At 14.3% G+C, this 27,060-nt stretch overlaps 6 protein-coding genes and 1 non-coding gene across 7 annotated transcripts, besides 75 other annotated features; 5 read left to right on the top strand and 2 right to left on the bottom strand. All coding sequences in view use genetic code 6, as the record gives it.

Moving 5' to 3' along the window:
* Positions 1 to 239: 239 nt before the first annotated feature.
* Positions 240 to 304: a microsatellite.
* Positions 257 to 304: a microsatellite.
* Positions 305 to 333: 29 nt separating this feature from the next.
* Positions 334 to 458: a microsatellite.
* A 2,042-nt stretch (positions 459 to 2,500) lies between these two features.
* Positions 2,501 to 2,576: a microsatellite.
* Positions 2,502 to 2,570: a microsatellite.
* Positions 2,504 to 2,574: a microsatellite.
* Positions 2,540 to 2,582: a microsatellite.
* Positions 2,583 to 3,099: 517 nt separating this feature from the next.
* Positions 3,100 to 3,168: a microsatellite.
* A 632-nt stretch (positions 3,169 to 3,800) lies between these two features.
* Positions 3,801 to 3,842: a microsatellite.
* Positions 3,806 to 3,847: a microsatellite.
* Positions 3,812 to 3,854: a microsatellite.
* Positions 3,855 to 4,046: 192 nt separating this feature from the next.
* Positions 4,047 to 4,090: a microsatellite.
* A 396-nt stretch (positions 4,091 to 4,486) lies between these two features.
* Positions 4,487 to 4,526: a microsatellite.
* A 698-nt stretch (positions 4,527 to 5,224) lies between these two features.
* Positions 5,225 to 5,293: a microsatellite.
* Positions 5,256 to 5,294: a microsatellite.
* Positions 5,256 to 5,305: a microsatellite.
* Positions 5,259 to 5,301: a microsatellite.
* A 201-nt stretch (positions 5,306 to 5,506) lies between the features above and the next one.
* Positions 5,507 to 5,571: a microsatellite.
* Positions 5,531 to 5,622: a microsatellite.
* Positions 5,581 to 5,628: a microsatellite.
* Positions 5,629 to 5,743: 115 nt separating this feature from the next.
* Positions 5,744 to 5,776: a microsatellite.
* A 1,013-nt stretch (positions 5,777 to 6,789) lies between these two features.
* Positions 6,790 to 6,840: a microsatellite.
* Positions 6,841 to 7,635: 795 nt separating this feature from the next.
* Positions 7,636 to 7,686: a microsatellite.
* A 149-nt stretch (positions 7,687 to 7,835) lies between these two features.
* Positions 7,836 to 7,907: a microsatellite.
* Positions 7,908 to 7,918: 11 nt separating this feature from the next.
* Positions 7,919 to 7,943: a microsatellite.
* Positions 7,944 to 7,980: 37 nt separating this feature from the next.
* Positions 7,981 to 8,031: a microsatellite.
* A 509-nt stretch (positions 8,032 to 8,540) lies between these two features.
* Positions 8,541 to 9,922, top strand: IMG5_148750 (protein phosphatase 2 catalytic alpha isoform, putative; the record flags this gene model as incomplete). The annotated part of the gene is made up of 6 exons (XM_004030981.1): positions 8,541 to 8,651; positions 8,762 to 8,887; positions 8,937 to 9,194; positions 9,274 to 9,412; positions 9,514 to 9,796; positions 9,850 to 9,922. 6 exons carry the CDS (start codon positions 8,541 to 8,543, stop codon positions 9,920 to 9,922), a joined length of 990 nt encoding a protein of 329 aa, XP_004031029.1.
* Positions 8,686 to 8,725: a microsatellite.
* Positions 9,422 to 9,481: a microsatellite.
* Positions 9,440 to 9,479: a microsatellite.
* A 108-nt stretch (positions 9,923 to 10,030) lies between the features above and the next one.
* Positions 10,031 to 10,076: a microsatellite.
* Positions 10,077 to 10,259: 183 nt separating this feature from the next.
* Positions 10,260 to 10,324: a microsatellite.
* A 775-nt stretch (positions 10,325 to 11,099) lies between these two features.
* Positions 11,100 to 11,132: a microsatellite.
* Positions 11,115 to 11,175: a microsatellite.
* Positions 11,157 to 11,220: a microsatellite.
* Positions 11,169 to 11,220: a microsatellite.
* Positions 11,221 to 11,298: 78 nt separating this feature from the next.
* Positions 11,299 to 11,404: a microsatellite.
* Positions 11,327 to 11,448: a microsatellite.
* Positions 11,327 to 11,465: a microsatellite.
* A 625-nt stretch (positions 11,466 to 12,090) lies between these two features.
* Positions 12,091 to 12,134: a microsatellite.
* Positions 12,091 to 12,144: a microsatellite.
* Positions 12,101 to 12,173: a microsatellite.
* A 744-nt stretch (positions 12,174 to 12,917) lies between these two features.
* Positions 12,918 to 12,964: a microsatellite.
* Positions 12,965 to 13,063: 99 nt separating this feature from the next.
* On the top strand, positions 13,064 to 14,313 carry IMG5_148740 (hypothetical protein; the record flags this gene model as incomplete). The annotated part of the gene is made up of 6 exons (XM_004030980.1): positions 13,064 to 13,205; positions 13,260 to 13,446; positions 13,499 to 13,581; positions 13,644 to 13,828; positions 14,018 to 14,155; positions 14,207 to 14,313. The coding sequence occupies 6 exons, from the start codon at positions 13,064 to 13,066 to the stop codon at positions 14,309 to 14,311; spliced, it is 840 nt and encodes a 279-aa protein (XP_004031028.1). The 3' UTR covers positions 14,312 to 14,313.
* Positions 13,208 to 13,263: a microsatellite.
* Positions 13,212 to 13,258: a microsatellite.
* Positions 13,215 to 13,258: a microsatellite.
* Positions 13,836 to 13,876: a microsatellite.
* Positions 13,849 to 13,884: a microsatellite.
* Positions 13,849 to 13,888: a microsatellite.
* Positions 13,851 to 13,888: a microsatellite.
* Positions 13,854 to 13,994: a microsatellite.
* Positions 13,882 to 13,991: a microsatellite.
* Positions 13,906 to 13,948: a microsatellite.
* Positions 13,937 to 14,004: a microsatellite.
* Positions 13,949 to 14,013: a microsatellite.
* Positions 14,159 to 14,201: a microsatellite.
* Positions 14,314 to 14,321: 8 nt separating the features above from the next.
* Positions 14,322 to 14,355: a microsatellite.
* Positions 14,325 to 14,363: a microsatellite.
* A 281-nt stretch (positions 14,364 to 14,644) lies between these two features.
* On the bottom strand, positions 14,645 to 15,475 carry IMG5_148730 (proliferating cell nuclear antigen, putative; the record flags this gene model as incomplete). Its single annotated transcript, XM_004030979.1, has 2 exons — positions 14,645 to 14,952; positions 15,001 to 15,475. 2 exons carry the CDS (start codon positions 15,473 to 15,475, stop codon positions 14,645 to 14,647), a joined length of 783 nt encoding a protein of 260 aa, XP_004031027.1.
* Positions 15,476 to 15,483: 8 nt separating this feature from the next.
* Positions 15,484 to 15,517: a microsatellite.
* Positions 15,518 to 16,173: 656 nt separating this feature from the next.
* Positions 16,174 to 16,237: a microsatellite.
* Positions 16,238 to 16,573: 336 nt separating this feature from the next.
* Positions 16,574 to 16,634: a microsatellite.
* An 87-nt stretch (positions 16,635 to 16,721) lies between these two features.
* Positions 16,722 to 16,755: a microsatellite.
* Positions 16,756 to 16,966: 211 nt separating this feature from the next.
* Positions 16,967 to 17,004: a microsatellite.
* Positions 17,005 to 17,205: 201 nt separating this feature from the next.
* On the top strand, positions 17,206 to 17,508 carry IMG5_148720 (hypothetical protein; the record flags this gene model as incomplete). Its single annotated transcript, XM_004030978.1, has 1 exon — positions 17,206 to 17,508. One exon carries the CDS (start codon positions 17,206 to 17,208, stop codon positions 17,506 to 17,508), a length of 303 nt encoding a protein of 100 aa, XP_004031026.1.
* Positions 17,509 to 17,707: 199 nt separating this feature from the next.
* Positions 17,708 to 17,780: a microsatellite.
* Positions 17,754 to 17,821: a microsatellite.
* Positions 17,822 to 18,785: 964 nt separating this feature from the next.
* IMG5_148710 (hypothetical protein) lies at positions 18,786 to 20,700 on the top strand (the record flags this gene model as incomplete). The annotated part of the gene is made up of 3 exons (XM_004030977.1): positions 18,786 to 18,926; positions 19,879 to 19,944; positions 20,356 to 20,700. The coding sequence occupies 3 exons, from the start codon at positions 18,786 to 18,788 to the stop codon at positions 20,698 to 20,700; spliced, it is 552 nt and encodes a 183-aa protein (XP_004031025.1).
* A 335-nt stretch (positions 20,701 to 21,035) lies between these two features.
* IMG5_148700 (hypothetical protein) lies at positions 21,036 to 22,151 on the top strand (the record flags this gene model as incomplete). Its single annotated transcript, XM_004030976.1, has 3 exons — positions 21,036 to 21,209; positions 21,268 to 21,444; positions 21,504 to 22,151. Coding segments are annotated over 3 exons (999 nt in total), but the record flags the coding sequence as incomplete, so codon positions are not given.
* Positions 21,336 to 21,370: a microsatellite.
* Positions 21,910 to 21,956: a microsatellite.
* A 187-nt stretch (positions 22,152 to 22,338) lies between the features above and the next one.
* On the bottom strand, positions 22,339 to 22,411 carry IMG5_148690. The gene has a single exon. It is a non-coding gene; the product is annotated as a tRNA-Ala (tRNA).
* Positions 22,412 to 23,093: 682 nt separating this feature from the next.
* Positions 23,094 to 23,147: a microsatellite.
* A 235-nt stretch (positions 23,148 to 23,382) lies between these two features.
* Positions 23,383 to 23,427: a microsatellite.
* Positions 23,428 to 24,428: 1,001 nt separating this feature from the next.
* Positions 24,429 to 24,463: a microsatellite.
* Positions 24,464 to 24,937: 474 nt separating this feature from the next.
* Positions 24,938 to 24,993: a microsatellite.
* Positions 24,994 to 25,318: 325 nt separating this feature from the next.
* Positions 25,319 to 25,364: a microsatellite.
* A 529-nt stretch (positions 25,365 to 25,893) lies between these two features.
* Positions 25,894 to 25,960: a microsatellite.
* Positions 25,899 to 25,940: a microsatellite.
* Positions 25,902 to 25,956: a microsatellite.
* A 121-nt stretch (positions 25,961 to 26,081) lies between the features above and the next one.
* Positions 26,082 to 26,122: a microsatellite.
* Positions 26,123 to 27,060: the final 938 nt, after the last annotated feature.

Genomic DNA, 27,060 nt, shown 5'->3' with positions numbered 1-27,060 from the left:
TTTATTTTTATACAAAAAAAATAGTTTATTTTAATTAATTTTTTTTTGTTTTAAAAAAAAAGAAAAAATTATTAACTTTAAAAAATAAATGTAAATAAAATAATAAAAAAATATATATAATTATAAATGGACTTTTATAAAAAATAATATCCTCAATAAAAAAAAAAAAACCTTAAATATTAAAATAATGATTTTTAATATATATTTTTAATTTTAATAATTAAATTATAAAAATTATAAAATAATTTTTATAATAAATAATTTAATAAAGTTTTATTTAATAATTAAATATATTTTTTTTAATCTTTAAGTTATAAACTTAAAATTTAGGCATTTTTATTAAAATTAATTATTTATTTTTTTAATTAAATTAAAAATAATAATTTTTTAATTAATAAATAATAAGTTTATAATATTTATATATATTGTAAATAATATTTATATTTTTTAATATAATATCTAGAGATTAAAAATAAAGAAAATTAAAAAATATATTATAATTTTATTTACTTATACTAAATATTTATATTTTTATTTATATAATAAACAATAAATATTTTTCTAAATAAAATGTTTATATACATATTTTTTTAATAATTATTTTATCTATTAGATATATGATTTCAAATTTCATTCTTAATTTTATAAGGATATGTATGTATGGACTATAATTATTTATTGCTTTAATTTTTTAAAATTCTCAAAAATAAATTTAATTTATATATAAATAATCAAAAGGATTTTAAATAAATTAATTTTATTTCGATTATATTAATTTTTTTTTTGAAAACATATTATTATTGTATAATTTATTTTTTATTAATTTAATTTATTATAATAATATTAGACATTAAATAAATAAATAAAAAAATAAAGATATGTAAAATAACATAAATATTATTTTTATGTATATATCTATAATATACATATAATATAAAAATAAATTAAATTTATTCTTTTATAAAAATTAATTTAATAATATATTATAAACATAGATTATATAATAATCATTTTTATAGTTATTATTAAAATTTAATATTATTTTAAGATTTTAAATAAAAATGAATATATATATACATTTTAGATATTATATAAATGTTTATTAAATAAATAAATCAAAAATATATATTATTTTTTTTATTTTTACAATACAATCCAATTAATTTAAATCATACACAATATAATTTTTAAAAAATAATTGTTTATATCTTTTAATTTAAATATATAATTTTTTTTTATTTAAATAATATTTATTATTATTATTATAAAATAAATTATATATTCATTATTCAAATTATACATTTTTAAACATTGACTTTATTCATATTATTCTATATTATAAATTTTTTATTAGTTTATTATAAAGAAAGATATAATTATTAGTTTTTTTTTTTTAACAAAAAAATTAATATTATTTATTATTTATAATTTTCAAGAAATTAATAAGAAGAGATTTTTTATTATATTATAGAGATAAAAATATTTATATTACACATAATAAAATATATTAATGATTTTTATAAATATTTATTTATCTAATAAAATTTTATATAAATTCATGCATTTTAATTAATAAGATCTTTTATAAATTCAATATAATTATTTTATTCGTCTAGCATTTTCTCAATACATAAAATAAACCAATCATCAAAAATATGTGATTATTTCACCATTTCGAATTCTTTTTCAATATTTAAATTATCATTATTATAAAATTCTTCCCCAAACAACAAATACCTAGCTAAAATTTACAATTTTTACTATTCTTTCAATTAACTATCAAATAACTCGCTCGGAAAAAAATTTAAAAGTTTAATTTTCTATTTTGAAAACTACCTATCTCTAATAATACAAATTTCATTATTATGATTATCATTTTGATCTTAATTTATTACTTATTCATTTACTTCTAATTCTTGAATATGATCTAAATTGCACAAAGAAACATTTTATTTTTGTGAAAACTTAAACTTTTGTTTTTAACTTATATTTTTGTTAATAACAGGGCTATTAATATTGATATTGATTTCTTCTTTTTATTAAGAAATAGTTTAATTTTATTCATAAAGAAAATTTATTAAATCTTTGGTTAGATTATAAGTTTTTTAAGAACCGAAGATTTTTAATTATTAAATATAATTTTCAGCACTTATATTGATATCATCATCAATAAAACTTATTTATGTCTTACTTGGAAATGTTTATTTTTTAAAAAAATTATGTCTCAATGCTTCAGAACATGAAATTCTTTTAACTGGATTAACTTCAAGTAATTTTTATAAAAGTTAAATTGCCTCTTAACTTAACTAATTTTTTTTATTGTATAAATATATTTTTTTATAAATACATTTTCAGTATGAATCTTAATGTTTCCAATTTTATTATTTTAAATTAATTATTAAAAACCTTATCCTGTAAAAACCATTTTTCCAGTTAATCTATATTTTTAAGAATAATATAAAAAATAAATAAAAATAAATATCTAAATAATTATATGAAAATATATATATATATTTTAATTTAGATATTTAAATATATATATTTATATATTTATATATTTATATATTTATTTATTTTTTATTAAAAAAACTACAATATATGCAAAATAACGCCTATACTAAACATATCAACTTTTTCATTATATCTATTATCATCACTTTCATTTGCTAAAATTTCTGGTGCTACAAATCCTGGTGTGCCTACATGTATGAATATATAATTATTCTCATTTACATATTAAGCAAGACCAAAATCGATAATTTTAAGCATTTAATCATCACTAAACATTATATTTTAAGGTTTAATATCTCTATGCATAATTCCCTATTTATGAATATATTAGACTCCTAAAAGTATTTATTTAAGAATTCTACAAACACTTTAATATCCAAACTAAACATTTTAGAATTTAATAAGTTCACATTACAAACTTTTTGAATTATCATACAATTCAGTAATAATATAATATCCATAAGAATCTTCATAAACATTAATAAATTTTACGCAATTCTAATGATCTATTTATTTAAGAATTTTAAGTTCGTTAAAAAGCATTTCCTTAAAATAAAATTATATAATAATAATAATAATAAAATAAACATATATATATATATATATATATATATATATAAATATATAAATATATAAATATATATATTTATATATATAAAATAATAACTCTTGATTTTTTTATTGAATACATATAGTTTTTATCTAAATATTTAGCTGCATAATGCACTTTTGTATCTTTTTTTTATATTTCATATACATTTGCATATTTTCCTTTTCCTATTTTTTATATTATATCATATTCCTAATCGAATTAAGTTGAAATAATTCTTTTTTGCATATAATCTTTTAGTTTTTGCATTTATTTGATATTTCCGTAATATTTTATCTTATATATTGTATCTGTTAATAATTTGAAACCTATTATTTGGTTTTCTTAATTTATTTATGAGTTTATCCATTATATTTTCCAATATGGCTTTAATTTTAAAATTTTTATAGGGATTTTTTAATAAGGTTCTCTAGAAATTACTAATGAATCTTATGTGAAATATATATAACGATATTATATTTCTCCGAAAAAGGCTTTTTTGTAAAGTCGAACTTCAAAAAGACATTGACAATAATCAAAATGGTCTGAATTTTTTTAAACATATTCATATTAATATGTTTAGGTTTAATCCATTTTTTTATTTATAAAAAAAAAAAAAATGAAAGAATTTTAAATAAAATATTTTTATTTTACAAAAAATATAAAATATGATAAAAATCATTGATTATTTTTTTAAAAATAAAAATTTAAATTTATATTTAAATATTTATATTTACATTTATATTTTTTTATTATCATTATTAATTCTTTATTTTCAATTTTTTTTTAATATAAAATATAACAATTTTTAAGTATTTTTTTTTTTAAACTAAAATTTTTATAATTTAATATTTAAATTTTTTTTTACTTTTTTTTCTAAATTTACTTTCATAAATATAGTTAGTTTTTTAATTTTAAAGATATTTTTTTAAATATTTTATTTAAAAAAATAAAATATTTTAAAATAAAGATTTTAATAAGTAAAATATTAAATTATAAATTTTATTTAAAATGCAATTAAATAAAAAAATATATATAAGTATATATTTATTTTATTATGAAATTAAATGAATAAAATAGTTTACTTTTTAAAATATTTTATTAATAATTTATATATTAAACTTTAATTATAATTTATATTTTTTATATATAATAAATAAAAATATAATTTGTTTTTTATTTTTTAATTTCATATAATTAACATTATTTAATATAATTTAAAAAAAAATAGAAATTTAAATAATATATTTGAAAAAAAAAAAATAACAAATCAAGACGTTATTTTGATGTTTATTTTAATACAAACAAAATAAAAAACCTATTTTTTTTATTGATTTTTAAAAAAAAGATTTTTAAATTTTTTTTTTTTTTAAATATAATAACTATTTAATAAATAAAAAATTAATAAATAAAATAATTAAAAAATTCTGTTTTAAAAAAACAAAAAATATAATAAAAAAAAAAAAATTAAATCATATAAAAGTAAGACTATAAAAAATTCAAAAATGCAAATAATCAACTAAAAATAATCTATTTAAAATTAAGTTATAAGTGATAATAGTACTTCGAATTTACAAATGACTACAAATAATTTTTCTTAAAAAAACTCTTTGAATGGACGTTGGACTAAAGAAGAACATTAAAAATTTATAGAATCTATTAGTTTGTATGGTAAAGATTGGAAGAGTGTAGAAGAATATATAGGAACGAGGACAGGAGCATAAATACGTTCACATGCTTAGAAATTTTTTAATAGATTAGAAAAAGAATACAATACTAATAACATTCTCACAAACATTGAAAATATAACTAATATGTAGAAAGAAAAACAATCGAAAAAAAAATAAAGAATAATAATTAAGAAAACAGTAAAAAAAATAAAATATGTAAAATCTAAATTTATATATCTTTTTTTGTTTTAAAAAAAAATATTAAAGATTAAAACCTCAAACAGATTAAATAAATTCTAAATAATAAATATAGTTTTAACTAATTTTATAATAAAAATAATTTCAAATACAATACTAAATTACAGAATAAATATAACTCACAAGATTTTTAATCTCCTTTAGACTATTTATCTTAATCTTAACTTAATTTGATATTTAATTTCGTAGATGTAGAATAACATATATTATAATTATATTAGTAATAAATATATATATACATATATATATATATTATTTATATATATTAATTATTTATTTAAATAAAAAAAGTGCTATTTAACAAAGAGATTAACAAAGATGTATATTATAAACTGAATTGAATAAATAATTGGAAAATCAAAAAAATTAATAATTTCAATAATAGATATAATGTTGAAAAAATAATAATTTTTTTATTTACTTTTGAAAATAGAAAAAAAAAAAAAAAAGACAAATAATGTAAAAATTACTTTCTCTAATTATATATAAGATATATTATTAATATTATAACTAATATTATATATTAATTTATTATAAGTTTATTATAAATTTAAATATTTTATTATTATAGTTTATAAAATAATTTATATATTTCGTTTAATCTTTTTTTTGATTATATATATTAAAAATAATACATTTTATAAAATTATACTTTTTTTTATATGTTAATAATATTTATAAAATAATAACATTACAAATACATAAATATACAATTTATATATATATATATATATATATATATATATATTTTATTATTATTGTCATTGTTATTTTATTATTCTTTTTTTAAGCATTTTTGGAGTAATTTAATTTTAAAAATACTATAATTTTTCCAAGGGATCATCATATTTCTTTTAAATTGTATATTAATATGATATATTGTTTTAATAATTTTTATTAGAATGATTAATTTAATACATTTCTTATATTTTTTAGATAAAATATTAAAATTGATTTGTTTCTTTTTCTTCATTCATAATTATTAAAAGAAAAAAGAAAATTTCAATAATATAAAAATCAAAAAAAAAAAAAGAAATATTTTTAATTTCCTTAATTATTAATTTAAAAACTAAATAAAAAGAAAAGAATATTTTAAAAATAACTGCAAAATATATTAATAAAAAACAAGAGAAAGACAAAATCATAATATTTAATAAAATTATTAATTATTTTAATGGTCCTTATATCTTAAATAACAAAATATGATTGTTAATATTTTTATCTTAAGTTTATCCTAGTGCACCTTATTTTTCTAAATCATTAAAATTTTCAGAATAAAATAAAAAAAAACAATTCTAAAATAGCATTTAATCCTAAAGATATTATTAGACTAATTTTTAGTAATATTATAAATACTTAAAAGAATAATGCTATTATTAACTTTTATCATTTTTATTAATTTATTAATAAAAATATAATTATTTTAGCAAAAACTAAATATATATAGATAATAATTTTTTTAGTAAAAAATAATAAAAAATATTTTAATATTTCGTTAACTTATATAAATTTTTTAATTTAATAATAATTATTAATATTTTTAATAAAAATAGTACAAAAAATAAAATTTTATTTAATAACAATAAACATTTTTTACTAATTCAAACAAAAAATATATATTAGAATAATTTTTTTTAATAAAAATGTATATTATTTAATTATAATATTAAAAATCTATAATTTTTTATTTTTTATAAAAAAATAAGTAAGTTAAATATTTATTTATTTATTAAATAAATAAAAGAAAAATGATATAAAATAAAAAATTAAAAATCTTTATCAAAAATATTAATTTTTAATCAAAAATTAATATACATATATATTTTTTAAAATAAATATATATATATATTAGTTCTTTTATATTTATTTATTTATTTGATAAAAATTATTATATTTATTTATTTCAAACAAATAATTTTTGATGTTATCCGTGAAATTGAACAAATTTTTAATAAGCAGCATGAGCTTATTTTTAATTTATAATAAATCAATAAATTAATTAATAAATTAATAATTTACTTTTTAACCATTTTAATTCTTCACATGTATTCATTCCCCAATTATAACAATAAAGGAAAGGAAAGCTAGAAAAAACAACTCTTCTTAAAGCAGGTAATTGTCTTGAAAAAAATAAATAAAAAAATATTTCAAATAAATCTATAATAATGTTAAATTTTAAATACCTTATAATCGGGAAATTAAAGAACATAATACTTAAACCAAGTCCTGCATAAAAACCAGCTTTTTCAAAATATTTTGCTTCACTATATATGAGGAAAATAATAATTTATAATTATTTTTTTATTTTTAAATAACACTTCAGCTGAATAAACCATTTCTGCATGTCTTAATGGTACATGTTTATCATATTTTAAAAATCTGGTTAACTTAAATATACATATAAAAAAAAAATTTTGTTAATTTTTATATATTTAAATCTTAAAATAAAAATTTAATTTTTTATTTTCTTCTTTGTTATTTTTATTTATTTTTACCAATTATTTTTCTTCATGTGTCCAGTTTCTTTCTTCACTTCCAAATGGTTCCATTTTTATATATTTTTTATTTTATTTTTTTTATTTTTTTTGAAAAATATAATAGATGTATAATAATAAAAAAAAAATAGTAAAAAAGAAAAATAAAAATAAAAATATATAATATTTAAAATATTAAGCTTTATATAAAATAAATATTTATTTAATATTAATTTTGTTACATAAATATATGATTTATTTTAATAATATAGTATTTATAATATTTTTATTATTATTTTATATTTTTTTTTCAAAAGATTTATTTTTATAAAAAATATCTAATATTAAACTAAATTTATAATTAATATTAACATTAAATGAAATTATATGATTAATAATTAATATATTTTTAAAATATAATATATAAAATAATATATAAAAGTCTTAACTTTTATGTATAATCATTTTTTTATATACCTATATATATAAATTTATATATATATATATAATTATATATTTATATTTAATTTTTAAACTTACGTATAAAATTTTTAAGATAGTATAAATATAATAAAATATCATAATACCTAAACAAAGATGATAAAAATAATTTTAATCAAAAATTATTTATTCTTTAATTATAAACTTAATAAAAAACAGAAAAAGATTTATATTCATATTTTTATTAATTAAATGATAAATTATGTTTAAATTTAATGAAAACTTAATTTTTATTTATTGTAAAATAAAATAATAATGAAATATTATTTATAAATTAAGTTAAATATTTTTATTATTTTAAAAAATTAAATATCATCTTGAATATAACTATTCTAATATAGAAAAATAAAAAAATAAAAAAAATTAACTTAAGCAATGTAAATATAATTGGGTAATATTTAAAAAACTTTTAAATATTAATTTTAATTTTATTTTTCACATATTTTCTAAAAAAAAAATATTTTCCTTTAAATTAAACCATATTTTTTAAAAAAAATTAAAAATAAACCTTTATATTAAAATATTAAACAAAAAAAAATGCCACCAAAATTTTCATAAAGTGAAATAGGAAACTTTGATAAATATATCGAATAATTATATTAATGTAAAGTATTAGCAGAATCTGATGTTAAAATACTATGTGACAAAGTAATAAATACACATAAATATAAAAATTAGTTTTAAAAAAATAATAAATTATAAAAAAAGATAAAAATCATAAACAATATATATTTATTTTTTTATAAATAAAAAAAAAGATAAAAGAAATATTAGCCGAAGAAAAGAATGTAGCAACATGTAAAGCCCCTGTGACAGTATGTGGAGATGTTCATGGTCAATTTCATGATTTAATAGAATTATTTAGAATAGGTGGTAAACCTCCAGTAAACAAAAATAATATATTTATTTTATTTAAAAATAAAATAAAAATAGGATACAAATTATTTATTTATGGGAGATTATGTAGATAGAGGTTCTAATTCAGTAGAAACTGTATCATTGATATTTGCTTTGAAAGTAAGGTATAAAGATAGAATAGTAATATTAAGAGGAAACCATGAAAATCGTGAAATTAACAAAATATATGGTTTTTATGATGAATGCAATAAAAAATACGGTAATGAAAATGTATGGAAATATTTTACTGATGCTTTCTTATATTTGCCTTTAGCAGCAGTTGTTGAATCATAAGTAATAAAAAATATTTAAAATGATCTATATTTTATTTAATTTTTTTTTTTTCATAAAATAAAATATTAATAAAAAAAAGATATTTTGTTTACATGGTGGTTTATCACCTGCTATTGAAAATTTAGATCAAATAAGATCTATTAATAGATTCTAAGATGTTCCTCATGAAGGCCCTATGTGCGATTTATTATGGTCTGATCCTGATGATTAAAGAACAGGTATAAAAAATTTTATTTAAATTACTTATTAATTTTATTTTATTTTAAATTAATTTTTTTTTTTTTTTTTAAATATATTATTTTATAAAATCTAAATAAAGGTTGGGGATTATCACCAAGGGGTGCAGGATGGACATGGGGATTAGATATTTCAGAGAAATATATTCATTAAAATAAATTGAAAATGATAGCTAGAGCTCATTAACTAGTTATGGATGTAAAAAAAACTAAAAAATATTAACGAAATTAATTATATAAAATAAAGGGTTATAATTAAGTACATTAAAAAAAATGTGTAACTATCTTTTCTGCTCCTAATTATTGCTATAGATGTGGAAACTAAGCATCAATAATGGAAGTTGACGATGGATTAAAACTAAACTTGTAAAAATAATAAATATAAAATATATTGTATAAGTAATTATTTAAAATATAAGTATGTAATTTGAACCTGCTCCAAGAACAAACGAACCTCATGTTACTCGTAGAGTACCAGATTATTTTCTTTGAGTAATTTCTAAATACTTATTAAAAGCTAGATTTATTAAAAAAAAAGTATATTTAAAAAATTAATTGTAAAAGATTTATATAATACATTTATTTTTTATAATTAATCTTTTTATATATTTTTTTTTTATTTATTTATTAATTTGTTTTTTTTTTATACATATATTTTCAATCAATTTATTCATTTATTTACTAAATCTTTCTTATATAAATAAATAATTTTATATTTTAAATACATAAAAAATTAATAAACAATTTATTTTGATTAATTTTTTTATTTTTTATTTTCAACTTTAGTTATTATTTTATAATATTTATTATATACTCTTTTCTCCAAATGTTTATTTATAATTTTTATTTTAATTTAATTATTATTATTATATATTTTTTTTTTTATTTTAATTTAATTAGCTATTATCTTACACAGGTTTATTATTATCTGGAATTCTTTTTTTTTTATATAATTAAAAAATATTAAAATATTATTTTTTTACTACTAAATGTATTATTCATTAATATTATATCCACTTGAGTATTAATTATTTTATGTTTTATTTTATTAAATTAAGTTTATATTCTATAAATATTTAGAAGTTGAATTTTGCTAAACTTCATATTAATAAGTAGGTAGTAAATTTTTTTATACTTATTACTAAAATTATTATTAATATAATAATTATTATTAATAAATGTTCTTTTAATTATTATTTTAAGTGTTATTTTATTTATATAATTCATTAGTATCTAAATTTATATAGTTATAATTACTATTTAATTATTGTATATCAATTTAATGATTAGGAATGTTTTCAGAATTATTTATATTCGCAATTTAAATATTATTAGAAACAGATTAATAAGGTTTTTATATAAAATTACTATTTATATTATATGTATTATAATCTTAATATTTTTAAATATTATTTTATAGTTAATTGTTTGTATTATTTTAAATATTTTATTAAACTTAATTATTTTTTAATTGTATATTTTTAAATTGTTTTTATTATTTCATGAATTTGTTATTAATACAATCTAATATTATTTAATTTTATTTTTTTGAAATTGGACTATTTTTTTATTATTTTTTATCTTTTTTAATACAATTTTATACTTTACTCTTATTAGAAACAAGCTTATTCGAAACACCTGTTGAAAATGTATTATTAGAAACGTTTTTTTATTATTAAATTTATTATTATTAAACTTATTAAAGCTATTGTTAAAAAAATTAAGGTTATTATTAATATTATTAAATATTTTATTATGAATTTTATTAAGAATTTTATTAAGTATATTATATTGTTTATTAAGTTTGTTATTATATATTTGTTTAATGAACATATTAATTATATTAAGTTTATTATTATTTAAAAAACTAAAACTATTATTATTAATAAATATGTGATTATTATTATAATAATTATTATTATTATTATTATTATTATTATTATTATTATTATTATTATTATTATTATTATTATATTTATTGTTATTATTCATTTTAATTGTATTCTTATTATTATTATATCATTTATTTTTATTAAATTAATATTTAATTTATATTATTTGTTATATTTTATTATATATAAAAATTTTAGTTTTACACTCCTAAAGAATCTATTTTAGTATTATTTAGACTTTATGATTGCTTTAATTTATGAGTTTATTAGAAACTTGCTTCTTCGTTATTATTAAGATTTTATAAATTTATTGTGTATTGTTTTTATATGTTTTAGTTTTCAAAATTTGATTGTTTCTAATTATTTTCTTTTTAATTATATATATTTTCTGTTTTTTTATTATCAGATTGATAAGCACCGTATTTTTTATAATTATTATTATGAAAATTATCTCTATTAGTATTTACGTTTTAATATTTATCATATTTTACAAATTCCTTATCTTATAATAATTTACATTTCGTTTAACTATTATTATAATCACTACTTGATCTACTACTGCATTAATTTATTTTAAATTAATCCAAATTAATTTTTGAAAGTGGTATTGACTTATTTATAATAAATGTGTTTTTTTATATTTTCTATATTATTTGTTTTGTTTGGAGTTGTGTTTTTGAAATTAGTACTGTTTTATCCTACTTATATTTTCTAATAACTATTTAAAGATTTTATTGATGCTTATGAATTTAAATTTCCTTAATAACTTATAATCATTTATATAAAATCATATATATATAATATTTATATATTAATATATATGTTAAAAATATTATTAAATATATATATTACCTTATTTCATTTATAGAATTATTATCTGAGTTTTAAGTACCAAAATTTTGAGTATTTTATAATTAATTTATAAATATTTTATTACCTCCACTAATGCTTGTATTTAAAGAAGAGTGATGACTTCTTTAATCTAAATTATGGTATTTTTTAATTTTATTCCATTCTCCTTCCAATTCATTTATAGAAGTTACTATTTTCTAGTTTTAGTCTTCACTACTTTGCCTACTTATTTTGCTTAATTCTCTTTATTTTAAAAGATTGTATTTACTATCGTTTCTTGTTGGAGTGAGTTATCTTACGTTACTATATAAGTTTAGTTATGGATATTAGCATTATTATTAATATTAATAATTATTATTTGCTGTTATAAAGATATTATTGTTGCTTGTATTCTAATTTTATTAATTATTATCTAAATAAAATAAACTATCTTAAAAATTCATCATTTTAGATAAATTATTTCTAATTTTTATTATTTTTAAATTAGATTTATATTATTATGAGTTTTATTTATATTTTTACACATCATAATTATTTTTAATTGGATTTTATATATTTTAAAGAAAAACATCTTTTTAAATAGGCTTTTAGATACTATTTTATATTTTTTAAATTTCTTTGTTTATACATTATTGATTTAACATTTTTTATATTATTTGAATAAATATTTTTTTTTTAAAAAAAAAAAAAGGAAAAAATTAATATATATTTTAACTAAATTATTAAAAAACATTTAATAATTTAATAAATATATATTTATAAAATAAAATAATTATATGAAATAAAATAACATAAATATATATGTATATATATATAAATATTAATAAATAAAATTAAAAAAAGTTTATATCATCCAAATATAATTTTCAGTAAATAAAATATAAAAAAAATGGAACAAAATAAAATAGCTACAGCATTATCTTTATTAAGAAAATTACCTCCTTCAAAAATACATTATAACACAAATGCTTTATCTAATCTAATGCCTGATGAAGCGGATGAATTATTATAAAAAGTTGATAAACCATTAGGTAAATAAAAAAAAATAAAAAAAACAAACAAAAAAAAAAACAAAAAATAAAAAGAAATTGGTGTATGTAGCTAAACAAATTTATAATATATTAAAAGTGAATTTAATAGAGATGGAGATAGCTTTAGATCACCTCATTCAAATTAATATGACCCCCCTATTGATGATGCAGTTTATCCTTCAAACGATGTAAGATAGCTTGAAGAAAAGGCAAATACATTATTTTAGGAATATATGAAATTGTAAAAATAAAAATAAAAAAAAAATCTATATAATTTATAAATAATACTTAAGATATTATTAAGGAGGAATATGTAATATTTATTTTTGGGATAAGGAAAATGGAGGATTCGCATGCGCATTTTTAATGAAAAAAGGTTTTTTACTTTTATTATTATAAAATTAGAATATAAATTATAATAAATATTTTATTTTAAAGAGGTGGAATTAGCAAAAGGTATTAAAAAAGGAACATGGGATTCAATAAATGTTGTAGATGTAAAAGTAGACGAATAAAATAAAAAAAAAATAACTTATAAATGTACAGGATCTGTTGTTTTAGAAATGATATTAAATGATGATGGTGCAGGAGATGTTAATATTTCAGGTTCTTTAACAAAATCAGTAAGTTTATAATACTTATAAAAAAAAATATAAAAAATATAAAAAAAATAAAAAAATATATTAAATATATTTAGATATATAAATATATAAAATTTAATTATAAAAAATTATAAATATAAATATATATTATATATATATATATATATTTATATATATATATATATATTTTTATATATTTTAATATAAAAGAAAGAAGATGTTAGATTATATGATGGTAATATCGATATTAATAGTTTTCATTTAGAAAATATTGGTAGAATTGTGGAAGATTTAGAAAGTGTATTAAGAACACATTTAGATACTATTTATGTCGGAAAAACAAAGGAGGTTTATTTTATTTTTTATATTTTTATTATTTATATTTTATTTATTTTTAAGAATATTTTTACTACCAGATCTTAAGAGGGATATATTTAAATGGAATAAACTAAAAAAAATTTAGCAATCAATATTATAGACAGGGCTAATAATTAAAAAAATTGATATAATATAATTATTTATTATTATTTTTTTATTTTTCTTATTTTATTTTTATATTAATTTTTTTTTTCTAAAAAATTAAATTTATTTTATAAAAATTTAATAATATTTAACATAATTTCATTAATTTTATTATTATTTTATATTAATATATAAACTTATATATTAATAAAGAAAAAAAATATTAATCAATACTTTTAAATTAATTTTTTATATAAAAAAAATATAAAAACACAAAAAATAGAAATAAATAAACAGAAATATATAAAATATTTTTATATATATAAAAAAAAAATATATTTATTTAGAAATAAAATAAGAAACAAAAAAACAAACTCAATTTTCTTCATCATTAATTTTAGGAGCTAAATAGAATCTTAAAGTCCCAAGTCTTCCTATTTTATATTCTACCATCAATGGATTTTCTTCAGACATATTTAAACTAACTTAGTTACTTAAAGACATAGCTTTATTAAACATATTTAAATATCTTAGAGCGAATGTTAATTTTACAGGTTAATCAACATTAAGGCATACTTTTTCCCCTTCCTTTTCTCCTTCATTATGTTTAATAGTAATTGAACCGTTACCAATATCTCCAGAAACGCTAAATTTAGCAGTTTCTTTTGAAGTTTCAATTTCAACTATAAATAAAATGTAAATAAATAAATAAAAATTAATTAAAAATATACCAGTTTCAGAAATGGAACTAAGTTCTTTACAAATTCTTGAAAATTCAGAAGAAGGCATTTCAATTGTAGAGGAATATTCAGTTTCAGGTATTCCCAAAGCTTCAGAATCCAAACTTAATAAATTCAAAGAAAATTCAGAAATTTTTGTTGCCTAAGGATTTTCGAATAAAAATCTTAATGTAGAAGGTTCTTCTTCATCAGTTTATAAAGTTATAATATCATCTCCACCTGCACATTTTAATATTTTAGATAGATTTTCAATTGAAAGTCCTAATGTTAAAGGACGGTCACATCTATAGTCTTTGAAACCGTTTTCGTTTAATTTTAAAGATACTAAAGCTACATGAGCAGAGTCCATTGCTTACATTGATAAGCCATTAGGATTAGCATCTATATTTACTTGCTTTACTAAGTCTTTTATTGAATCTACTATTTTTTTAAATAAAATTCCTTCTTCTAATTTGGCTTGGAACATTTTGTTTGTTTTTTTTTTTTTTATTTTTTTTATTTATTTATTGGTTTATTGATTTTTTTTTGTCTTAAATTTTTTTTTCGATATTTAGTTATTTTTATTACCCAAAAAAGGCGCTTTTTATCGAAAATTTCAAAAAAATATATTCGCGTAAAAATTTAAATATAATAATTAAAGTAATTAATACTTTTTTTTTTTTTTATTTGATCTTTGTTTTCTTGTAAATTTTAAGTTTTTTTTTTTTATTTATTTCTTTTATTTAAAAATATTTATCGTATTTCAAATTTAATTAAATTATAATTTATTTTTTGAATTTAAAAATCTAATATAATATAAATAAATATATTAAAAATAAAAAAGCTTTAAAATTAATTTTTTTTTATTTTTTAACTTTAAATTTTATTTAAATGAAAATATTTTATTTATTAATATTTTTTTTTTTTAAGTAGCAAATATTAATTTTACAGAAATTAATTATATGATTTATATATAATAAATATCCTAAAAATACTATTATATAATTTGCTTTCATATAATCTATAAATCTATTCAAAATTATATATATATATTTTATAATTTTATTAAAAAATTCAAATAAAATATGTTTTAAAAAAATAAAATTGTTATTCCTTTGTTATAATAAATATTCCTAAAAAAATAATAAACAAATAAAAAAAATTAGTTGAAACATATAATATAGGTAATAATATATTAATAAATTAATATATATATTAAAATTTATAATTATAGAAAATAAATTAATAAACTAAATACATTATTTAATTATCTTTAATATTAAATATTTTTATTTTTTTATATGTTGTATATAAATTACAATATTATTAATATAAATAACATTATTTAACATTTATTATATTTTAAAATATTTATATAATATATATTACTGATTATTTAAACATTTTATAACAATTTTTATTTTTGTTAAATAAAATAAAATAATTTAGTAATTAATTTTTTCAATTGCTTTTTTTTTTAATTTTAAAATTAATATTTTTAGACATAATTACATTTTAAATTTACTTTATTATTTATCACAAAAATTTTCAAAATAATAATTAATAAAAATAAATTAGATTTTAAATTTAAAAATAAATATAATATTTAATAAATAATAATAATATTTAAAAAAAGATAAAATATTATTTATTATTAAATTATTCTAATAATATTAATCATCTTAAAATAAGATGAAAAACTAAAAAAAATTTACAATAAATATAAAAAAATCATTTATATATAAAATTATATATAAAAATTTATATTTATTAATTTTAAATTAAAAATAAATGCTTGTCTTAGCTTATTATTAAATAAATTAAATTTCAATCAACTAATTTTTATTAAAGTTTAATAATTATTAAATAAAAATATATAAAAATTTTTTAAATTATATTCTGTAATTATTAACTAAATATATTAATTTTAATAAAGTAAAATTTATATATATTTTTAATGTTTGATATATTTTATAAATATTATTAATTAATTTTTATTATTATTAAAATTTTTATCTTAAAAAAATATATGAAATAAGAAACTCAACAAAATATAAATTATTCATATCTAAAAATATAAAAAATTCGAAAATTTCACATAATATACATCATAAAGTTAGTATATTTGATATATTGTAATTTATAAAAAAATATAAACTAAAAGAAACACTTATATTAAATACATGTATATAAAAAAAGTAACAATAGGTCTTAATTATGAATATAGATAATGTATATATTTATGGACATCTGCAGTTCCTATTCTAACAATAATAATAATATACAGTATAAAAAACTAATATTAAAAAAGGAAACGATCTTTATAAATATTATTCATAACAAGTACATTTGGCTATACGTTTGCATGTGGATATTATCAACTTAATGTAAATATCTAAAGTTTACAAAATAATTACAAAATAATCGAATATATATTATTTATATTATTATTTTAATGCATAGTGGATTAATTAAACAAATATTTTGAATTCTGGTTCAGAAATATAATATTAATATTGAACATATTTCTTTTTTTATCCCTTTAAATATCAGCATTTAAATACGATTATGTATAAATATGCACCTTATTCACCTTATTAATAACAAAAAATTTAAACGGAATATGCTATGATTATAATTCAAAAAATAACATTAATTAAAAAAAAGGATTAAAAAAAACACCACTCACCAAAAAGTAATAAAGCCCTAAATAAAGATTAAAATTTAAATTAATACTAAAAAATTTTAAATAAATACGAATAAATTTTAAATAAATACCAAAAAATTTAAATTAAGACCGAAATCTAAATAAAGACCAAAATTTAAATAAAGAGAACCAATTTTAAAATAATATATAAGAAAGCACTTTCCAAAACTAAAAATAAAAACTCCAATCAATCAAAGATAATTTTTTAAATCCCTCAAATATAAATAGAAAATAGCGCTTTTTAACATAAACTGAATAATAATAACAATCTCAAATAAATAAAAAGATAGAATAATCGAAACAAAAATAAAGCTTATAAGGCTGTAATATATATGATTAGCAGATTTTGCAATGCATGAATTATTTTGAAGAAGTCCTCTTTTTTTTAGACTCGGGAATTTTTATTTTGGATGAAAATTTAAAAATTAGATATACAAATAAACAGGCTTAATAAATATTAGATCTTGCTAAACCAATATAAAAAGAAGAAGAAGAAATGAACTAATAAAAATTAATAAAATCTTATTTTTTTAAAAATAATTACTAAAAAATCATAAAATAATAATCTTTAAATACTGAAGATATATACATATCTTAAGAAAATAGTCTTTTTCGCTAATAAATAATATAATTTTAACAAACGAAATATAATCATGATATTTTTAGATAAATTATCATCAAAGAATTTTCCAAATAAAGTGAAATTTACTTAAAAAAATTAGATTTGAATGGATAAGTAACAACTCCTAATAAAAAATTAAGTACTATATTTAAATAATAATATGAAAATGTAAATATTACTTAAAAAAAGTAAAATTATTTAGAAAATTCTTTCTAAATGGATGAAAATTTAGTCAAAGATCGAAAAAAATTAACAGCAAACATTAGCCTATATGATTTAGCCTAAAAGCTTCTAACAAATTTAGATGAATAAAATAGTATTTTTATAATTCAAATTATTAAATATGCCGTAGATATTTCTAAAAATGAAGAATTAAATTATTTTAACATCAAAATAGTAGGAAAAATAATAAATAAATAAAAATAAATAATTATTTCTTTCACATGTAATAAAGAAAACTAAGCGACAATGTAATAAGAAACTGAAAATCGAATTTTTCAGACTATTTCTCATGAATTGGGTACTTGTGTTAATTTCCTTTAATAATTTATTTCTAGTTCTATGTTAGATTAAAATGTAGGAGAATATACCAAAACAACTTATTTGAGTGTATGTATAAAAAATAAAATAAAAAAAAATATACATAATGCAAAATAAAAAGTATATAGAATCAAATGTATTTATAATTAATTAAATTGTATAAGATATTAGAGACTATAATGCATATAAAAATGGAATATTAAGGGTTATGTGGAAAGAATAAAAATTGTAAGATATTGCATTGAATATATATAGGCATTATTTGAAGTTAGCGGAGTTAAAAAACATTGATTTTAGAGTAGATTTCGTGAATATTCCTGAAAAAATTTATTTGGATTAAAAAAAAGTCCAATCAATAATTATAAATTTACTTTCTAATGCATTTAAATTTTCATAAAGGAACTCATAAATAACCTTTACAATATAAAATATGCCTGATAATAAATTAATTAAAATATAAGTAAATGACAAAGGAATAGGAATGAGTTAATATGAATAAAATAATCTCCGAAAATTATTAAAAGGAGAAAATTTAAACTAAAAATATCTTAAAATTCCTCCGGATTCGGATTCGGACTAACTATAAGTAATATTTTGGCAAAATTAATGCGAAATAATAAAGGAGTGGAAGGAATTCATTTTTTATCGGAAACATAAAAAGGATCTTAATTTTGGTTTTTCATTCATTCTAATATCTATGAAGTAATTAGTTAAACTTTAATAAATAAATCTGTAAATAGTATATATAATTATTAAAATAATAACAATAATAATAGTATATAGAATAATAAAAGTAATTAAATAAATAATCGTAATGAACATATATAAAATTAAAGTATTTAACAATTCTAAAATATAAATTAAAGCCAATAAGTTTAATTTAATTAAGATTTAAATCATTAAAATAAATAAAACGAACTAAAATTATAAATTATCGAAAAATATGGTTATAAAATAACTGATAATATTATAAAATCTTAAGTAAAATAAAAAAAAAAAATCAATTTTTATAAATATATAGAAATCATAAGAAAATGAAAAAAAAGTTGACTAATAATTGCTAATTATTAATGAAGAAGAAGTTCTTGTAAAATAATAAGATTTTGAAATTTAAAGTTTAAATAATTTCGTGTAAAAATCAGTAAATAAAATGAATTTAAGTTAAAGCCATTATTTAGAACAAAAAACCATAAATGTAGAGATGTCTTCAAAAAAAGAAATTAATAAATAAAAAACTTTTTCTTATATACTCTAGAATATTAATACATTAAATACTAAAGAAGAAAATCAAAATAATAATAATAATAATAATTATAATAACATGGTTCCAAAAACAAATGAAAATGAAGGAATTTTTTCTTAATCGTAAATATATGAAGGAAAAATAGCCGAATTACTAATTTTTCCAAAAGGAAAATTTCTTAATTTATAAAAAATTCTTATTGTAGATGATGAACCTATGAATATAAAATGCTTATAAATTTTAATAAAAATCAAGGCAAATAATATTTCCGAAAATCTAATTTTGACTGCCTATAGTGGAAAAGAAGCAGTTGATATTTACAGAAAAATGCTTAATAATTTAATTTAAATAAAACTTATTTTCATGGACATAAATATGCCTATTATGGATGGTTTTGAAGCTACAAAAGAAATTCGAAAAATACAATATTCTAATAAAAATATAAATACACATATTATTGGTTATTCATCATGGACAGATTTAGAAACTAGATATATGTGCGAATAATGTGGAATGGATACTTATTATCCAAAACCTATTTCTCCTGATGTCCTTGGGAGGCTTCTTAGCAAATATTACTTTAATGAACTAAATTTGTGAATAATTCATTTTTATTTTTTTATAATATATTTATTTTTGTAAGTTATTTAATTTTATTTTTTTATATAAATAATTAATTAATTTATAAAAAAATAAAAAAAACAAAAAAAACTATATTAAAAATAAATAAAAAAAATAATGTTCAATTATAACTTGTATAACTAAAAATTACAAAATAAACTAAAAATTGATAAAATGAAGGATAGTTTTATCAAAAATTAAATAAAAAGAAAAAGTATAAAACATAATTAAATATTATAATTTCATTTTATTATACTAAAAAAACATACATTCTAAAAAAAAAAAAAAAAGGTAAATAAATAAGGCTATCAAATAATTATAAAAAAAGAGTTGATAATTTTGTTATAAATATGATCGATAATCCAATAATTACAATAGATTATAAAGGCCCAACAGCCCATAAAATAAGGGACGAATTTCCAGAAAAGTTTCTAAAAGATCCTTAAGTATATATAAAAGGTTTTAAATATGAAAAAGATAGAATAAAAGTAAATAAAAAAAGTCATATTATTTTTAGTTAAAAATATATATATATATATATATAAGGAATCTATAGAAAAAAATTCAGATTTAGATTATATGCCTAATTTAACAGTAGCAAATCATTAATTTAGAGAAAGATAGACAGATAAAGAAATATAGCCAGATATGCGTTTTACAGCGAAAACATCTTTAGAAAGAATTGAATAATTATTAAAAGATCATATGTAAAGTTAAGTAGAGGTAAATACACTTTTTATTTATTTTAAATATATTTTGTTATTTGTAAAAAAATAAACAAGAATATTGATTTTAGTAAAATGAAAAATAAAAAACAATAAAAATAAAATGAAAAATCAAATGAAAAAAAAAGTGCATGGGATAAAAATAAAGAACAAGCTTAATAGCTAGCAAAAAAATTACTTCCTTCTCTACACAATAAAACACATTTTAATGCTGCTTAACTTTTATATAACAATTAGCCATGTAATAAATTTAATACTATTATTATATATATTAAAAATATAGCTTGCTTATGTGATAAATTAACCTAATCTTAACAAACTTTAACTTTAAAACCATTATTAATGGAAAATTAATAATTTTAAGATGAAGTCTAATCCGTCAAAAAGAATTAATAGAAAAAAAATGTTAATTTCTTAGGGGATGATATAACAGATAAAACATAATAAATATAAAAGTTAAGTTAAGATGATTAAAAAGAAATAAATAAAGATGATTAAAAAGCTGATTAATTGGAAGCTTTTAACCCTGTGGAGACATCTAAATAAATATTATTATTATGTAATGTAATTAGAAATAAAAATCATAAAACAAAGACTTTAAAAATGGGAGATGGTCATTTAATTAGTACTTTATAAAAATCAGTTTCTTAAGTTTATTAAGAAATATATCATAAAACTATTAAATTCCCAAAAATTTATTAATGAAATAATTATTACATATTTTACATTTTTTTAAAAAATTTTCATTCTTTTTTTTATTTGCTTTTTAATTAAATAAATAAAAATAATAAATAAATAAAACCAAATAAATATTTTCTTTATTTTAAAAATAATATAAATAAAATATATTATTATTATTAAAATTTAATATTTTTAAAAAAATAAAAAAGTATGGATGAGGGGGGCATCGATCCCCCTGCCTCTTGAATGCAAATCAAGCGCTCTGCCAATTGAGCTACACACCCGAATAATAGTAAAAGTGTATTATTTTCCTTTTATAAAAATTAAATTAAGTTATTATTATCATTAAATAAAACAGAAATTTTTAATATATAGATATAGTCATTTATAATTTTGATATGTATAATTATATTTATATTAAATATTTTTATTAAAATTATTATTTAAAACAATTATTCAAATTTATATGAATCAATTTTTTTAATATATCAAATTTAATTTATATTTTCAATCATTTAATCAATTAACTTTTTATATTATGTTTGAATAAAGTCTATTTTTTAATTTAGAATTCTATTTGCTTATTAACTACTTAAAAAAAAGTTAAGCATAAATAATGTAAATGTAATTTAAATAATATACTTATTAATTTCTTTATTTTAAATATTGATATATTTACAACTTAAATTTTATCTTTAAATTCTATTTTAATTTAAAAAATTAACTTTTTTTTAATAATAAATACATATTTATTTATGCATAAAAATAAGTGATTTTTATATTTTTCTTACCTTTCGCATGAATTGCTTTTTTTTTAATTAAATTGAAAATAATTTATCTTTTAAATGGATTTTTTTCTGCTATTTGTTCCATTTTTAATTCATTTTGATTTTATATATTATTACTATTATTACTTTAAACATTTTTTTATTATAATTTTTTTTTCTTATTATCCAATTAATATTATTATTTTTCAAGTAAATTTTTATTTTTTTATATTTAAATTAAATATTTTTTTTTAATAAATTTTTTTTAAAAACTTTCATTTATGATATTGTTTTCTATATTTACTTTCTAAATAGAATTATCAGAATTTAATTTCAAATTTTTTATTTCTTAACATTATTTTTTCGAAATATTTTTACTATTTTGTTAATCCTATATATTATTCAAAATAGAATTTACAAACATATATTATTTTTTTGTATGAAAAGAATTATAATATGAACTTTTTTCGTTGTTTTATTGGCTAAAATTATTATTAAAAAATTATTTTTTTTATTATTTAAACTTAGTTTTTCAAATTATTTATCCTTTATCATATTCTATTTAAAATTTTATATGTTTTATTGATATTTTTTTATATAAAGATCATCTTAGTCCTTCTAATATTGCGAAATTTCTTTTTTATTTTTATTTTTATTTTATTGATTATACTTTTCTATTAGTTAACTTTCCTTATTATATTCTATCTATAAATATTTTGGTATTTTTATTTTGCTTAAAGGTATATTATTTGGTTCTATAATTTTTTTAATTATGGAAAAAAAAAAATAAAAAATAAAAAAATTTTACATAAAGAATTATTATTTCGTTCCTTTTAACCATCCTAATTAAAATATGTTGCGATTTTATTATATATATTTAAATAATCAAATTAACAAATATTTTAAACTTTATTATCTTTAATAGGTAATAAAATTGGTTGACTAATTTATTAGTTATTTTAATTTTTTAAATACATTCGATTTTCAAAATCTTATAATGAAAATGTACTTTATTGCATTTTTTTATTTATTTAATAACTTTTATTAAAAAATAAATAAATTAAATCAAAATATTTATATGTATTTTATAATTAGATTCAAGAATTATCCTAATTTATTTTTTTATAAAAAATTTTATCCTAAATTTATATAAATAGAATAATAAAAAAAAAAAAAAATAATTTAAAACCTAAAAAATTTAATTGTCTCAAAAAAATCCAGAAAAAAAGTAGATTTTTAATAAAAACAAAACCAAAGAGTTACTTTATAAAATCATATATTAACTTCAATACATCTTTTTATAAATAAAGTTGATACTTTAGATATAGACAAATGTAGAAATTTGATTTCAAAAATAATCTAAGCAAAAAGATGAAGAAATATAATATTATAAATCTATAGAGTAAAAGAGTTATAATAAGTTTTATAAGAAACTGAATAAGAATTAATCTAATAATAAAAAGAATGCAATAAGTAAGTGAAAAACAATTAATTGACTTCAGAAAAAGATGTTTTTTATTTGAATAAAATTGAATAATTTAAATAAGAAAATTAATTTAAATATTAAAAAAAATTCAAAAATTTTATTTAAATAAATATAAATAAAATAAAGAAAAAAAATAGATAAATATAAGAAAACAAAATATGTGTAATTTAATTAATATATTAATAAAAAAATAAAAAAATAAGTCTTCTTAATAACAGAAATTAAAAAATAATGAAATATTTAAGGCAGATATAAGTTTATAAGATTAATAAGCTAAAAATAAGAAAAAAAAAAAAATTTAGATTACAAAAAGAAAGTAAATAATATTATTATTTATTTTTCAGATTTTTTTTATTCTCTTTTTTTTTTTTTTTTAAATATATATTCTTTATTATTTTGAATTTTTCTATTTATATATAATATTAATAAAAATTCTCTTATGTTAATTATATTTTCATAATATTTTTTTTTTAATTAAAATAGTTTATTATAAAATAAAATTCTTATTTTTCATACAATACTTGATTTTATCCTATTCTTTTAAGTTAAAATATTTATATTTTTCATATTTTTTTTATTATTCAATTATATTATATTATTAATTTTCTTTATTTTTTTTATATAAATTTTCCATTTTTTTTAATCTTCCCTATTTTTTTTTATATATTTCAAATTATTTTTTACTAATTTGTTTTGTTAATTTTCAATTTCATTTTATAATAAAAATATTTAAATTCGCCTTTTTCATGTAAATTAAATATTTTTGTTTTTCATAAGATCTTGCATCTCTTCTCATTAAATTTTTTTTTTTTTTTACAAAGTTCACATTTTTAATTTTAGTTTTAAAATTTAAATTTTTTTTTAATTAATTTTAGAATTTTTTTGATTCAATTTATTTTTATAAAATTCTCTTTTTATTTTACTTCCTCTAAAAAATAAATTTTACTTAATTTAATTATTAATTTTCATAAATTTAATTTTTAAATAGGTATTTTATTTTTTATATTTGATTATATTTTTTCATTTTTATTGATTTGAATTATACTATTTTTTATAATTTATTTATTCCAACAATATTTTGATATTTTTACACTTTTTTAAATTTTTTAATTCTTTTAAATAACTAAATGATTATAAATAATTTATAAATAATGACTTTATATTTTTATTTAGTGAATTAACTAATTAATATTTAATTTTTAATTTTTTTATTATCGGTGATATAATATAAATTTGAGTGGTTTTATAGATTTTATATTCAATTTAATTACTTGTATAATATTTATTATAAATTTAATTTCATTAATGAATAAAATAAAATTATAATAAAATTAATTAGATAAAATATATATTTTTAAATATTAATAAAAAATTTAAAGTAATACAATATAATTTATAATTTATTATAAAGTAAAATAACAATTTAAATATGATTTTACTAAATCAATTAAAGTAATATTACTTAAATAGTCTAATAGATACTTAAATATGCTAATATAAATGTTAAACCTAGAAATATAATATATTATATATATTTAATATATAATATAAATATTTAATTTTAAATATAAATATTATATCTCTCTATTCAATTATTAAGGATTGAAATTAAAGTTTTATTTAAAATAAAGAATTTATAAAATATAAAATTAAAATTTTTCTTTTAATAAATATATTTTTATAAATCAATTATTGGGTAAAACTTTAAGAAAATACTTTAAAGAAAATACTTTAAGTAAATAATTATAAAATAGAGTCTATACTTTGATATATTTAATTCATTTATAATCAATTAAAAATAAATTTATTATTAATTTAATAAATAATTTATAAATTTATACTTTTTACTTTAATATTTAGAAAATATATAAACTAGAAAACTAAAATATAATTAAAAGAATGTATTAAATATATTTTTAGTATTTAAAATTATTTTAGTAGCAGTTTTATTTTTTAAAATAAAATGAGATTTTTAAATTAAAATAGTGAAGTCTATTTTTAAATATCTTAATTAAATAAAATATATAATAATAAAAATTTTATCCAAAAAAATAAATATATAAATTATATATCTAACAATTTTAATACCTTATTTAGTAAATTTACTAATTTATTTTTTATTTTTAAAAAAACTAATAAATATTCCTATTGGATATATTAATTGAAAATGAACAAAGATTAATATTGTAAAAAATAATATTTTTGTATAATCTAAATTTAAGATTTTTAAAAAAATATTATTAAAATAAAACAAAAAATTAAATGAATAATTAAAATATATTGCTATTTATTATTATTAATTATTATAAAAACTTTAATATTATATATATTTTTCATATAAAAAAATCATAAAGTTAATTTATATATAAATAAAGTGTAAAAAATAAATTCATTGTAGTAAAAAAAAAGATATTTTAGAAATAATAAATATTTATTATTAATTTTATAAATTATAAATAAATGCATATTTTTTTATAAATTTTTTAAAATTTGTTATTTTTTGAATATTATTTTTTAAAAAATAGTATATAAGTATATAGACATTTTAAGCCAATATAATCATGAATAAAATTTTCATAATTTTTTTTTTTTTTTAAAAAAAATATATAATATATTTAATGTATTAAAAAATTAATAATAAATATACAAGTTTTTAAAAAATAAAAAATGAATATAATAT

Source organism: Ichthyophthirius multifiliis (genome assembly GCF_000220395.1).
Source record: "Ichthyophthirius multifiliis unplaced genomic scaffold scaff_1120509251144, whole genome shotgun sequence".
Lineage (NCBI taxonomy): Eukaryota > Ciliophora > Oligohymenophorea > Hymenostomatida > Ichthyophthirius > Ichthyophthirius multifiliis.
The sequence above is the reverse complement of the archived record's forward strand: the minus strand, read 5'-3'. Positions and strand labels throughout refer to the sequence as shown.